At 44.0% G+C, this 15,866-nt stretch overlaps 1 protein-coding gene across 1 annotated transcript in view; it reads left to right on the top strand.

Moving 5' to 3' along the window:
* The first annotated feature begins 13,154 nt into the window (after positions 1 to 13,154).
* Positions 13,155 to 15,866, top strand: part of LOC121784219 (nucleolar and coiled-body phosphoprotein 1-like) — a 4,025-nt gene continuing 1,313 nt past the window's right edge. The window contains exon 1 of the mRNA XM_042182382.1: positions 13,155 to 13,359. Coding sequence (XP_042038316.1) covers positions 13,155 to 13,359 — 205 coding nt within the window. The remainder of the gene's footprint in view (positions 13,360 to 15,866) is intronic.

The raw sequence follows: 15,866 nt of genomic DNA, 5'->3' as shown, positions 1-15,866 counted from the left end.
CATTCGGTTCAGATGGGGCTCCTCCGGTCTTACTCCTTTTTCCCCCCATTTGACTAAAATCGGCCAGCGCCGCTGTCCAGTCCCGATTAGGGTCTTGTTGTCGCAGAAACTTCGCCATGGCGTCTAAAGAAATCATCTTCGGCGCCTGAGGAACTGGCGCCGGAGATGGTTCGGAGGTCGCGCTTCCACGGGCAGTTGCGCTTCTGGGGTTTCTTCCCTGCGGTGAGCAGTAGATTTCTCGCCCTTTACTTTCTTCGCCCAGGCTTTCTTTCCCATGGTTTAGATCGGTGATTTTCGGTGGAAATGGGGTGTTGGTTTTTTTTCATTTTTTTCTGTGGAAGGTCAGAAGATTTTGCAGAGAGAATATTCAGGCGAGGGTTTGTGAAGTGAAAAATGGGAGAGACGGTTCAGTTATGGGGTGGAAAAAGGGTAGTTGGGGTTTGTAACCGGTGATAGGCGGTTCTAGGTTGGCTTTGGTTAGTGTGAGGGACGGTTTAGCTAGCAGTCTCCTGATTGGATGTCTCCCGTCCTTTCACTGCACCATGCGCTTCTTTTCAGTCGCTGCCCCCTGCAAAGCTGCAGCAAGCCCCAAATTGAAATTCTGCCCTATAATGATTTCCCCCTATATTTTCCTAGAGTAGAAACAAAGTAAAAAAGGACACTTAAATAAATTGAGGAGTTTCACCAAAATGGTATTCTGATGGTCAGTACGTACTCCCAATTAACATTTGAGGTCCTAAAAAATATTTTTGGGTTTTCTTAAATTAACTAGCATGCAAAGGTTCAAATTAATTAACTACCACATATGTACCATATTTACATCTTCCTTAGGAAAATTGGAATTCTACTTTGCCGGCATATGTACATTACGCTAAAGGAGCTAGCTCAGTAGAATCCCAATCCCTATCCTACCGGTTAGTATGATACCTGAGTATGTGGTTGCAGTGAGATCTCATCCACTACAGTACATCACTATTGGCCCTAAATACTTTCAGCCTATGCCCATTCACAATAAAAGGTTCAGAGTTAGGAAGACTCCCTGAAATCTCCACTGCTCCATTAGAACGGAGTGCGGTGATGACATAAGGCCCTGTCCATTTCGACTTGAGTTTTCCAGGCATGAGCTTCAACCTCGACTGGAAGAGTAGTACTTTCTGCCCAACATGAAGATCCTTGGTCCTCAGATTCCTGTCGTGCCACAATTTGATTCGCTCTTTGTACCACATGGCTGAATCAAACGACTCCAATCTGAGTTCCTCTAACTACTGCAGCTGCAGCTTCCTTCCTCTTCACAGGCTGTAGCATCCATATTCACTTGCTGTACTGCCCAGTATGCTCGGTGCTCTATTCCCACTGGTAAGTGGCACATCTTTCCAAAAATGATTCAGTACGGGGACATTCCTATGGGGGTTTTGTAGGCTGTGCGATATGCCCATAGAGCATCCTCTAACCTCATACCCCAGTCCTTCCTGGAAGGATTTACGGTCTTCTCCAGAATCTTCTTTATCTCTCGGTTAGAGATCTCTGCCTGCCCGTTCGCTTGCGGGTGGTAGGGGCTTGATAGTCTGTGATGCACATCGTACTTCTTCATCAAGGCTTCGATGGTGCGGTTACAGAAGTGGATGCCTTGATCAGATATTATGGCCCTTGGTACTCCGAATCGACTGAAAATGTTACTTTTAAGGAACTTGGTAACCTCTCTTGCTTCACACGTGCTCGTGGCCTTGGCCTCTACCCATTTGGAGACGTAGTCAACTGCAACTAAGATATATAAGTTCCCATACGACGAGGGAAAAGGCCCCATGAAATCCATCCCTCATATGTCAAACAACTCACAAACAATGATCGGGACTTGCAGCATTTCATCTCCCGCGGATATTCCACCGGTCAGTTGACAACGCTCACAACTTCTACAAAACTCGTAGGCATCTATGTTGAGGGTTGGCCAATAAAATCCGCTATCCAGAATCTTTCTCGCCGTCTTCTTGGGACCGAAATGTCTTCCACATGCCAGAGAGTGGCAATGAGTCAATACGTCCCTCTGCTCCCACTCAGGAACGCATCTTCTTATCACTTGATCGGCTCCTACCCTCCAAAGATACGGGTCGTTCGACTCACTCTTGATCTTCATTCTTTGAGCTTTGGTGACGTTTGGCACTTTTGGAAGCTCCCCTGAAACGAGGTAGTTGGCTAGGTCCGCATACCATGGCTCCTCCCCTACTTTTTCCTTTCCTCTTTCTGTCACATCCTGGCCAGTAAGCTTCATCACTTCTTCCCAGTCAATTTTTCTGGGGGCGAAAATAGCTTCACACAAGTGATCTTCCGGGAATCGATCTCTCACCTCCTTGCTATTTCCATCCTGCACTATCCTGCTCAAATGATCCGCAACCTTATTCTCAACCCCTTTCTTGTCTTCCACCTCCCAATCGAACTCTTGTAACAAGAGTACCCATCGGATTAAGCGGGGTTTGGATTCTTTCTTGGTAACCAGTTACTTAATGGCTGTATGGTCAGTATAAACGATGACCCTTGACCCCAACAAGTACTGCCGAAACTTCTCGAATAAATAAACCACGGCTAGCATCTCATTCTCTGTGGTATCATAATTCCTTTGAGCTTTATTCAATGTCTTAGATGCATAAAAGATCAAATACCTTTTTCCCTCGATCTTCTGACCCAGAACCGCTCCTACTGCATAATCGCTGGCATCACACATCACTTTGACCCGGATAATCGGTGCGGATATCAGCTTTTCCTTGAGCAAGTTGAAAGCAGCCTCTCATTGATCATCAAAATTGAATTCTACTTCGTTTTGGAGAAGTCTGGTGAGGGGTTGGGCAATTTTGGCGAAGTCTTTAATGAATCGGCGATAAAATACTGCGTGCCCCAGAAAACCCCTTATTTCCTTCTGGTCAGTAGGAAAAGGTAGTTTGGAAATGATGTCCACTTTGGCTTGATCCACCTGGATACCCCTCTCTGACACCACATGCCCTAGGACGATGCCCTCTGTGACCATGAAATGACATTTCTCAAAATTCAAGACTAGGCTCTTCGCTCGACACCTCTCCAAGACTACATCCAAATGACGAAGGCATGAGTCGAAAGAGTCTCCGTAGACTGTGAAGTCATCCATGAATATTTCTATACACTCCTCAATTAGATAAGAAATATGCTCATCATGCATCTCTGAAATGTTCCCGGAGCGTTGCAAAGTTCGAACGGCATGCGTCTGTACGCATAGGTTCCAAACGGGCAGGTGAAGGTAGTTTTATCCTGGTCTTCAAGATTCACGTAAATCTGAAAATACCCGTTGTACCCATCCAAAAAACAAAAGTACTTCTTCCCAGCCAGTCGCTCCAACATCTGATCGATGAACGGTAGGGGGAAGTGGTCTTTCCTGGTCGCGGCGTTCAGCTTGCGGTAGTCTATGCACATCCGCCAACTAGTGACTAGCCTGTCGGTATCACTCATTCCTCTCATTTTGAACCACTTGAATCCGGACTTCTTGGGGACCATGTGCACAGGGCTGACCCACTCGCTATCGGGCACCGAATAGATAATCCCTAATGACAACAACTTCAAGATTTCCTTCAAATATTTCCTCCCGCATGTTGGGATTCACCTTTCTCTGCGAATCTCGATGTGCTTTGCCCCTTCTTCTAGCCTAATATGATGCATGCAGACGTCAGGGCTTATTCCCACCAATCTGTAAGGCTCCATCCAATTGCTTTCATGTTCCTGCGTAGAACGGTCAGTAGCCTTGCTTCTTTCTCCTTGTCAGGCTACTGCTTATTATCACCGGATATAAGTTTTCCTCCCCGAGAAAGGCATACTTCAGGGTTGCTGGCAACTTCTTCAATTCAACTTGTGGGGGAAGTGTGTCTGCTGGGAGAGGGTTTCTTGCAGCATCCCTTTCCTTTTCTAATTTTCCCTCTGAGAGTTTCATCTGTACTGACTGGTAGCTTAGCCCCTGCGGCTCCAATAAATTTTTGATTTCAGGTAGAAGTCCTTAATAACTCCTTCTATCTCTTCATCAGTTAACCCTTGGCTACTGATCAGGTCACACCATGCAGCTGCCTCTACATCAGCCTGCCCATATACATCCAATACTTGTAGCTTTTCCTGCAATAATTCAGTCTCAAGAAAATCTTGGACTAGAGGGTCAATTACATCCACATAGCATAGATTATCAGAATCAATAGGCTTTTACATGGCCTCATTGATATCAAAGGTAAATTTTTCTCCATGATAAGTCGTATTCAGGCGTTGGTTACTGGTCAGTATAATGTGCATAATTGGGATATATCTGCAAAACAGTTGCTAAAGTGTGCAAGGAAGTGTTCTAACCAGTATGGGAATGTTAGGAGAATTCAGGTGAAAAGGGCGTCAGGATGTTGTTATCCTGACCAGTATGCATGCCAAAAAGGCTCGAGATGGAGAAGAAGGATAGCTGGGAAGATCAGCCGCAAGCAAGGGGGCAAAAGAGTCATTTCATGTTTGAAGTCTATCCTAAAAATCAAGGGAGACCTCCCTATATAAGGAAGCCACTTGGAGAGGGAATCATAATCGACTAGTTCATCAACTCCTATGCTTAGTTAGCAATCTCTCTTCGGTAGATCAATCCTTCAGCATTATCCTTCATATTCTCGTTCCTCGCCGACAACCATGGTCACTTGAAGCTCATCACTTCACCGGAGTTCCACATCCTTTCGTTCCAGTCAGCGTGTTTCGTAGTGTTAACAGTTTCATCGCCCGGAGTGACAAACAATCTTTATTTGCTTTCTTAGTTAACCGCACTTGTTTTCTTACGTTGGATTTGTTGCACTTTCTATATTTACTTACTTTGCAGTCTTAGTTGTGATCCAAATGTTTCTATGATATGAAGTTGTTTTTGTGCATCGGTTCTTGTTTGATCACGTTCTTTTCTGCCTAGATTGTAATAGCCGAGACTTAGATTTCTCGGGAGTTATGAAATAAAATACTAGAACTTTTTAAAGTATGATTGAGTATCTTTATTTCTTGAAAAGGAGTACAGTTACATTTTTTTTTTCAGAATCTCAAACTAAAATTTCAAACTTTGACGACGAACATAAAAGTCGAGCTACACTATTACATCTAGAAATCCCTAACAACTTCTCTGGCCTTCGTCATCGGGCGTCTCGACCCCAGATTTTCAAACGAGCCGGGAGGGCGAGACCACGAGGGGAGACAGCCTCGTTGGCCAGCCGCAACTCCTGCTAAAGCGCAAAATAACGAGAATTAGTTGCATGAAATAGAGACAACTAAAAGAAGTATAAAAAGGGAAGGGTAATACTACCTTTCCAGAGATGAGGAAGTGCTTGGGCTAAAGGGAGCAAGCCCAGCCGGCACCCTCCTCCAGCAGCTGCAGGGGCCCAGAAAGGCTGTGTTAGACCAGCTTGTACCCTTTTTTTTCCACCAGCCATTGTCAAGAATATCCATAGCAAATCTCAGCCTTTTAGTGCACCTGCAAAAAGGAGACAAAACTCATGAACGAGCTAAGGTACAATGCAGCACAAAAACACCAAAATCAGTTATAATAATCAGAGTATAGCCAGGAGCTATAAGCTCATCCAGCCCAGGAGTACACTCTGCGAAATGGCTGCAGAGGTAACAGCCAAATCAGCCCATCAAGGACTGCTTCCCCACCAGAGATGCCAGCCTTTCAGGCTTTCAGTTAAGCCATGAGCATAAATAAGGCTCAGCCTCCTCTTTATCACAAAACAACATCCAGTTACAGAAAAAGGAGCCGAGGCAGGGGAAAGAGGCGAGGAGGAAGCAAGAGCAAAGATAGGAACTAGCAGCACAAGTTCAATGGAGGTAACCACACTTCCTTTCAACCTCTGTTAGCCATCTTATAGCATCATGTAGACATCACAAGCATGCTAGGATACCGTAATTAGAACTCAGACACGGTAATCAAACATAATCGGTTGAACATAGTGAATCTACCACAAGAACTTAGAGAGTTGGAGAACTAAGCTTCTGCCGATTAGAAACCATAACATAAGCTAAGTAACGAACGAAGAGAAAGCTTAGCTTTGGGAGTTTCAATCGGAGTTGGCGGCGACCAGACGGTGAAGCCGGAAGTCGACCGCAAGGCAACTGTGACACGCGACGGCTCGCCGCTGAAGAAGATCGGCAGCGGCGGCGTGAGTCTCGGACCAGCAGCGAATCAGCGATGGCGAGCACCGCTGACTCCAGCAGCTACTGTGCGAGCGCCGGAGGGTGTCGAGGCTGCCTCGCGAAGGGGGCAGCAACGAAAGGTGTTGGCGGAGGGAGTCGTGCGTCGAGGTCACCGCGGGCAGATCCACTGCTCGAACGAGATCGCGGTGAAGGCGCTGACTGCCGAAAGGGAGAAGTCTCGGGGAGAGACCAGTCGACGCTCTTGAACCAGGAGCGAGGTCGGAGCGCCTGAAGGCTGGGAGTCCGTTTTCAAATCGGAGGAAGCGAGGCAGACCGACGTCCCCCTCCTCTGGCGAGTACGCAAGGGCCGATAGCCGAGCCGTTTGGAGACGGAGCCGACGGAGGGAGCGTGACGGTGAGGCAAGGGGGCGCGACGGAGGAGCGCGAAGACAGCGGTCTCGGACAGCGTCACTGCTCCTTCTTAACGATCGAGCCTCCATCTCAATCTAGAAATCGAGCTAGGGTTCTGTCTTCCCCAAATTTGGAAATTGGGAAAAGTGGAAGAAAGGAAATTGAGAAAGAGGGGTGGAGAGAGAGACGGCTGACGGATGGAGTTTTCTTCAAAGTTTGGGCTTTGCCCATTATTTCAAGGTGGGCCTCTTAAACTTAGTAATAAGGCCCAGAAAAATAAAATAATTTGGGCATAGAAAAGAAAGCTGGACCGATTAATTAAGAGATAGTATTATGGACCTAAGAATTTATTTCCCAAACTAAATTCCCTAAGCCACGGAAGGAACGAAAGGTTAAACCGTGTGGGATAGTCTTGGATAACTAATTAAAGCGGACTTTAATAGCCAAGAAAGTATTTTAAAGATACTTAAGAAAAATCCGGGAATTTAGTATACCCGAACAGTTCGACCAGTTTCCGAATAATTAAATCATTGATTTAATTAAAGATTTAAGACTTCTAAATATAGAAAGAAGGAAGTAAAATAATAAGCACACGTTTAGACATGCATACATGCAAGATAAACAATTATATTTTTTTTTAAAGCCTAATTAAGTATATTAAATTTTGTAAAGGACGTCGTTGCTCGACGCGTAATCTCAGGAAAGGAAAAGCACCCGCTTTGCAAGAGTTTAAGCAATTGAGGTGGGGTTTCTCTTCCTTCTTTTAAAGCATGCTTTATGTGAAAATATGATTATTTGAATGAGTTGTCATGCCATGTTTTGTTTTATGATTGCCTATCTGTTGGCTATGCCAACCCAGTTAAATCGAATTCGGGTCCCAGTAGGTCAATAAATCCTACTCGGACTAGTGTACACATAGGGACCGTGAGCTAGCGCTAGGTTGGCCGGTCCGTGGGTCGTGAGCTAGCGCCAGGTTGGCCGGCCCAGTGGTCGTGGAATGTGGCCACATTCCCGACTCACGCAGTTGATATGGCATATCATCAGAAGTTTAAATGACTGCAGTCTATTTTCAGAAAGAAATAACAGATTTTAGTGACCGGGATAGATTTTCAGTAAAACCCCGCGTTCACTCAGCTTGGCTGACAACTAAAAGAAAAAACAGTTTTCGGCATGAGCCCACTGAGTGCATCAAGTACTCAGCCCTGCATTTTGTTTTCCTTAATGTGCAGGTTGATTGTTGTCGAAGCCGAGGAGGTGTTGGGACAGAAGACCAAATAAGTAGGAAGGTAGCGGGTGTAGTATGTCTTCATACATATTACATCTGTCTTGGTACTCTTCCGTTGCGCAAATTCAGAACATTCATTTAACAAAGACAATTTCCCATAACTACTCTGATTCAGCATGATTTGTACCCTCAACACACTTCAGACAATGTTTCTTTTGATTTAAGCATCTTATGACGAGTTAAGACAGTTTCAGTATGTTTTAGTCGCGGTAAAGCTACACTTTCTTTGACTAGGGAGATGTGGTCGTGACAGAGTGGTATCAGAGCGATTTTCTTTCGCTCTGACCCAAGAACCTTCCTTCTAAGCCTCAGTCCAGAACAGTAGCACTAGGCTAGGAAGTGAACAGAATGATCAGTACAAGATCCCAACACCTCAGCTCGACACGATCAACTGCACCAGAAACAGGGGTCGACGCCCGCTCGTCCAGAAAAGAGAATTTTAAAGAAAGAAAATATTTTCCATTTTGAGAAGGAAAATGAAATTTTCTAAGTTTTCAGAAAAAAAAAAAAAAAAAAAAAATTTCATAGCCTAAATGGGAACGAAAATGTTTATTTGAAAAGTTTGCAAGACGCAACGTGCTAGCTGATACTTTGCATGAGATATGCTTAATGTATCTGTGATTTATGTTTAAAGAGCTTGACATGAACGTATAGATGTCATGGGGACTATGTATGTGAACCTAGAGTGCTTTAGAAAAGTACCTTAGGTGAGACATGCAGAATCAAGTACTAGCAGAACGAGAATTTGTTACCGCCTCCCAGGGCGACGAGACCAACTAAAACCATCAGTTTGGGCAAGCTTCAAATTCCAAGGAATTATGAGAAAGAAAAGACGAGCCAAAAAGTACTATTGTACTACTTATAGACAACAATTAAAGGAAGTCCATTCTTTTAAGCACACAGATAGTATACATATATATATGTATACTAGACGATGAACCAAGAAGTTCCCAATGTCTTTACAAAGACCAAGTTATAACGAAAATAGTTTACTTTCCAGCCTGTTCGGGAGATGCATCCCTACACGGAAAGAGATCGTACCCACGATCTAGTAAAGTGATCTAATGTGGCGTAACAAGCCCAAGTGGCTACGTGATCCAGAAGCGATACTTATAGCGTGCTACGAAGCACGATGGAGAATGTAATGTTTTACCAGAATCAGCGTTCTAAGTTATCAAGAACGATATGAAAGTATGACCTCCAGCTGCGGTTATCAGTTTAACAGCACGAGGAACCCCATCTTGGAATGTATGGTTTCCCAGAACGCGTTTATCATGTGCGAGCTCCACAAGAAAAATAAGGGAGTGTCACATAACTAGAATCGATGATTATAATCAATAGTACTTACTTGGATTCCCAATGAAATCCCTTCTAAGAGTCCTTCCAAGGACGATACCCTCGTCTATTCAGACTCTAGTTTTGACTCGCAAGTACCATGTCAGTGTTCCTTTTTCTGTGCGAGGTTTGACTCATCGTACATAAAGAGTAAAGTTTTGACTGTTTAAGCTCCAGTCGTAAACCCTAAATTCTACAGTTGTTCATATCTATGATCTTCGGATTGAGCGTATTCCTCAGACATTCTTTGAACCTCCGGGACAACGATGTCCTGTCGGCTATTAAGACCTTTGATTGACTCACGTTCTGCAAGTAGTACGCCACTTTCATTCTCTTCAGGAAAGCGGTGACTCAGTTTCAGTTCCCAAATTTGGGATACTCTTATGTTCCAGGCATCGTTATTTGTTGTTGCCTCCTTTGAGCCACAATATTGGAGATTTATATCTCGATTTCTTGGACCTATGCAATGAAATTTCATTCTTACGATGCTTACGTTGTGATCCCCAGAGTGATCAAGACAGTTAAACATTCTCCTCAGGGAATTTCATGTGGTGCTGGAACTTTTTACCTCCCTATTTTGAGATCCTACAAAGGTGAAATTTTTCGACCTCGATTCCAGTACATGTATTATTCCTAGTCTCGGAATTTTTCTGCAGCTCGAAGTTAAGGCAAGCATATTGCACTTTTCCCTAATGAGCTTGCCCTAGCTGATTTTTCTGAATAGTTCATTTCAGTGCGTTGCCTTAATGAACCTATGAAATCATTGATGTGATTTTGTTATTCCATATCAAGATGCCTTTGAAACATGATCAATGTTCCTTCATTGCAATCGCCTACGTTTATAAATTTTCGTGGTTGATCATCTTAGGCGATGACATGTTTGAACCACTGTTCTTGATGCTCAGATCCTTTCAGTTTAATTGGACAACTGTATTGTCCTATTTTGCAGCTTACTATGGGAATTTACAGTTAATTCATTTCCATCCAGTTTTCATGACCATCTCATGATTATTTCTAGCTCCCACCAGGGGTGAGCCTCAGCTTCTATGAGTTTACCTGGAAACCAGTTGAGCTACGTAGTTCTTTGAATGAACTCAGTACTTACCTTCAAGGTCGATTATCGATGAAAATTCATAAAAGTTGAACAAGGATGTTATTCTTGTCCAGTTGGGTATTCAGGAGCCCTTCAGATTTTCAGTCATACTCTCTTGTGTGAATAATAATCCAAGTTAAGACTATTAGATTAATCATTGAGTTATTGATACGAGGCTAGCAGAAAAAGGCATGGTCTCAGTTTCTTTCAGATACGCATAATAAATACGTCCCATGGAGACACGTGCGGAAATGATGCACCAACCAGAAGCGTCGCATAATCTGACAGCAAGCGTTAAATACTTCGAATCTACGTACCGCTTGTGACCAGCAGGTGGAAGATCGAATATTTTGTTGTATAGAGAAGCAACTAGCCTTGAGTAGAGAAATATCAAGGAATATTTGTGGATTAAATGATGTCCGAAGACGTAAAAGAACTATATGGTAGTTTGAACGATCAAAATGCTTACTCCGAGTAGATAAGTAAGCCACAAGAACAAAGACTCAATCATGGGCATATAATGAAAGCCATGGAGAAAGTACGAGTGTATTCGTAGTTTATGTTTGACGGAACAAATCCATCAGCAAAAGGGATTCGTCTAAGAGGTGGCCAGGAAAAAGCTAAAGCTGGAGAGACATTCGGGAAGAGGAACGCGTGATAGCACCGCTACCCTCACCGTCCTACTATGAAGGGAGAAATTGAATTTTTCCTTTTAAAAGAAGTTATCGCAAGGGAACAGGATTTAGAGCCCTATAATATAGAGCAAGGGCAAACGTTGGCAATAAAATGCGACGAATTATTCTACGATATGCACGTCTCAATTAAGCAGCTCAGAAAGGAGCTGTCGATAGAGTTTTGTGTTAATCTGGACACGAGATTAGATCACTTTGGAAAGTCATGCTAGATTATTTCACCATGAATCGCTCAGTCGAACCAAAAAGGGATGGAGACAGTAGCGTTGAGAAAGAAGCCAACACCTCCACATGCACTAAACCAATATTCAAGGATTGACGCGAGTAGAACAAGTCTGTACTAAATCATGACGAAAGAGTCGCAGTAAGCTAAAAGCACTTGAAAGCGGTAAAAGTAGACTACTCAACTGAGCGAGAGGTTACGAGATCATTATGGCAGCTCAATGACTACTTTACGATCGATGCAAGCGTTAGAGAACTCGATACTGGCGATGAAATCTAAGATTAGAAATAGCTTCATCACCCAGACGAAATGAATTACTAAAGGAATGACTTGAATCAGTCATATTATTCAGTCACCATATAGAATGGCGCTCAAGAATAAGAAGAACTTAAGATCCAGTTACAAGAATAAGTAGACCTGGGTTTCATCAGACCCAGTGTATCGTTTTTGGGCGCATCAGTACTCTTCATGAAGAAGAAGGATGGGACTTTGCGAATGTGTATCGACTATCGAGAGCTAAATAAGTTACCCTCAAGAACAAGTACCTCTACCGAGAATCAACGACCTTCGAGCTGCGAGGAGCCAGCGTATTCTCGAAGATGGGCTGAGATCGGTTATCACTAGCTGGGAGTTCGACAAGACGGTATACCTAAGACCTGCACTTCGCACCAGATATGACCATTACGAGTTTACTGTAATGCTTTTTGGGCTTACAAACGCCCCAGCCGTGTTCATGAACCTAATGAACGCGTGTTCCGCCCAATTTTGGACAAGGTCGTCCTACGCTTTTAAAGACGACGTGCTCATGTACTCAAAGAACGAGAAGAAACACGAGGAGCGCTGAGAACTACGTTAGAGACGTTAAGAGCCGAGAAGTTCTATGTTAAGTTTAGCAAGTGTGAGTTCTGGCTTAACAAAGTGAACTTTCTTGGACACATAGTGACAGCAGAAGGGATCCGAGTGGACCCGCTAAAGTTGAAGCCGTGCAACGTTGGCAGTCACCAGCGCACCCAATGAAATTCGGAGTTTCTAGGACTGGCAGGATACTACCGAAGATTTATTGAAGGATTTTCTAAAATAGCAAGGACGATGACACAACAACTCAAGAAAGGAGTTAAAGTCAATTGGACCCCAGAATGCGAAGCAAGCTTCCAGTTGTTAAAGGAAAAGTTGACCACAGCGCCAGTTCTAGCCGAGCCAGAAGCGGGAGTCGACTATGTGGTGTATACAGATGAAAGAGAAGTACCCACAACTTTTTACCTAACCGAGACAAAATTTCGGGACGAAATTTTTGTTAAGGGGGGTAGAATGTAATAGCCGAGACTTAGATTTCTCGGGAGTTATGAAATAAAATACTAGAACTTTTTAAAGTATGATTGAGTATCTTTATTTCTTGAAAAGGAGTACAGTTACATTTTTTTTTTCAGAATCTCAAACTAAAATTTCAAACTTTGACGACGAACATAAAAGTCGAGCTACACTATTACATCTAGAAATCCCTAACAACTTCTCTGGCCTTCGTCATCGGCGTCTCGACCCCAGATTTTCAAACGAGCGGGAGGACGAGACCACGAGGGGAGACAGCCTCGTTGGCCAGCCGCAACTGCTAAAGCGCAAAATAACGAGAATTAGTTGCATGAAATAGAGACAACTAAAAAGAAGTATAAAAGGGAAGGGTATTACCTTTCCAGAGATGAGGAAGTGCTTGGGCTAAAGGGAGCAGCCCAGCCGGCACCCTCCTCCAGCAGCTGCAGGGGCCCAGAAAGGCTGTGTTAGACCAGCTTGTACCTTTTTTTCCACCAGCCATTGTCAAGAATCCATAGCAAATCTCAGCCTTTTAGTGCACCTGCAAAAGGAGACAAAACTCATGAACGATAAGGTACAATGCAGCACAAAAACACACAATCAGTTATAATAATCAGAGTATAGCCAGGAGCTATAAGCTCATCCAGCCGGAGTACACTCTGCGAAATGGCTGCAGAGGTAACAGCCAAATCAGCCCATCAAGGAGCTTCCACCAGAGATGCCAGCCTTTCAGGCTTTCAGTTAAGCCATGAGCATAAAAAGGCTCAGCCTCCTCTTTATCAAAAAACAACATCCAGTTACAGAAAAGGAGCCGAGGCAGGGGAAAGAGGCGAGGAGGAAGCAAGAGCAAAGATAGGAACTAGCAGCACAAGTTCAATGGAGGTAACCACACTTCCTTTCAACCTCTGTTAGCCATCTTATAGCATCATGTAGACATCACAAGCATGCTAGGATACCGTAATTAAAACTCAGACACGGTAATCAAACATAATCGGTTGAACATAGTGAATCTACCACAGAACTTAGAGAGTTGGAGAACTAAGCTTCTGCCGATTAGAAACCATAAATAATAAGTAACGAACGAAGAGAAAGCTAGCTTTGGGAGTTTCAATCGGAGTTGGCGGCGACCAGACGGTGAAGCGGAAGTCGACCGCAAGGCAACTGTGACACGCGACGCTCGCCGCTGAAGAAGATCGGCAGCGGCGGCGGCGTGAGTCTCGGACCAGCAGCGAATCAGCGATGGCGAGCACCGCTGACTCCAGCAGCTGCTGTGCGAGCGCGGAGGGTGTCGAGGCTGCCTCGCGAAGGGGGCAGCAACGAAAGGTGCTGGCGGAGGGAGTCGTGCGTCGAGGTCACCGCGGGCAGATCCACTGCTCGAACGAGATCGCGGTGAAGGCGCTGACTGCCGAAAGGGAGAAGTCTCGGGGAGAGACCAGTCGACGCTCTTGAACCAGGAGCGAGGTCGGCGCCTGAAGGCTGGGAGTCGTTTTCAAATCGGAGGAAGCGAGGCAGACCGACGTCCCCTCCTCTGGCGAGTACGCAAGGGCCGATAGCCGAGCCGTTTGGAGACGGAGCCGACGGAGGGAGCGTGACGGTGAGGCAAGGGGGCGCGACGGAGGAGCGCGAAGACAGCGGTCTCGGACAGCGTCACTGCTCCTTCTAACGATCGAGCCTCCATCTCAATCTAGAATCGAGCTAGGGTTCTGTCTTCCCAAATTTGGAAATTGGGAAAAGTGGAAAGAAGGAAATTGAGAAAGAGGGGTGGAGAGAGAGACGGCTGACGGATGGAGTTTTCTCCAAAGTTTGGGCTTTGCCCATTATTTCAAGGAGGGCTCTTAAACTTAGTAATAAGGCCCAGAAAATAAAATAATTTGGGCCATAGAAAAGAAAGCTGGACCGATTAATTAAGAGATAGTATTATGGACCTAAGAATTTATTTCCGACTAAATTCCTAAGCCACGGAGGAACGAAAGGTTAAACCGTGTGGGATAGTCTTGGATAACTAATTAAAGCGGATTTAATAGCCAAGAAAGTATTTTAAAGATACTTAAGAAAAATCCGGAATTTAGTATACCCGAACAGTTCGACCAGTTTCCGATAATTAAATCATTGATTTTAATTAAAGATTTAAGACTTCTAAATATAGAAAGAAGGAAGTAAAATAATAAGCACACGTTTAGACATGCATACATGCAAGATAAACATTATATTTTTTTTTAAAGCCTAATTAAGTATATTAAATTTTGTAAAGGACGTCGTTGCTCGACGCGTAATCTCAGGAAAGGAAAAGCACCCGCTTTGCAAGAGTTTAAGCAATTGAGGTGGGGTTTCTCTTCCTTCTTTTAAAGCATGCTTTATGTGAAAATATGATTATTTGAATGAGTTGTCATGCCATGTTTTGTTTTATGATTGCCTATCTGTTGGCTATGCCCCAGTTAAATCGAATTCGGGTCCCAGTAGGTCAGTAAATCCTACTCGGACTAGTGTACACATAGGGACCGTGAGCTAGCGCTAGGTTGGCCGGTCCGTGGGTCGTGAGCTAGCGCCAGGTTGGCCGGCCCAGTGGTCGTGGAATGTGGCCACATTCCCGACTCACGCAGTTGATATGGCATATCATCAGAAGTTTAAATGACTGCAGTCTATTTTCAGAAAGAAATAACAGATTTTAGTGACCGGGATAGATTTTCAGTAAAACTCCGCGTTCACTCAGCTTGGCTGACAACTAAAAGAAAAAACAGTTTTCGGCATGAGCCCATTGAGTGCATCAAGTACTCAGCCCTGCATTTTGTTTTCCTTAATGTGCAGGTTGATTGTTGTCGAAGCCGAGGAGGTGTTGGGACAGAAGACCAAATAAGTAGGAAGGTAGCGGGTGTAGTATGTCTTCATACATATTACATCTGTCTTGGTACTCTTCCGTTGCGCAAATTCAGAACATTCATTTAACAAAGACAATTTCCCATAACTACTCTGATTCAGCATGATTTGTACCCTCGACACACTTCAGACAATGTTTCTTTTGATTTAAGCATCTTATGACGAGTTAAGACAGTTTCAGTATGTTTTAGTCGCGGTAAAGCTACACTTTCTTTGACTAGGGAGATGTGGTCGTGACATAGATAGCTTAAATCCAGTAGTTACGGTAATTTCCAGTGTTGAATCGTATGTTTTCATTTTTGTAGTTAATCTGCCTGAGTTTGCAAGTCTAGATAGCTGTTAGATTTTAGATCTGAAATGGTTAAGTGTGAAAGCCTAGTTTACGTAATTTCTGCCACCTTGCATGTCACCCAGTAAGTTTAGTTGCAGTTTCGGTATTTGATCTTTTGATTTGAGGTTTTAATTGTAGATCTGTGTTCATGAAGTTGTTAATCTGTGTTTCTA

The sequence above is a fragment of the Salvia splendens genome, chromosome 21 (genome assembly GCF_004379255.2).
Source record: "Salvia splendens isolate huo1 chromosome 21, SspV2, whole genome shotgun sequence".
In the NCBI taxonomy this organism is placed as follows: Eukaryota; Viridiplantae; Streptophyta; class Magnoliopsida; order Lamiales; family Lamiaceae; genus Salvia; species Salvia splendens.
This window is presented reverse-complemented; position numbering and strand designations above follow the sequence as displayed.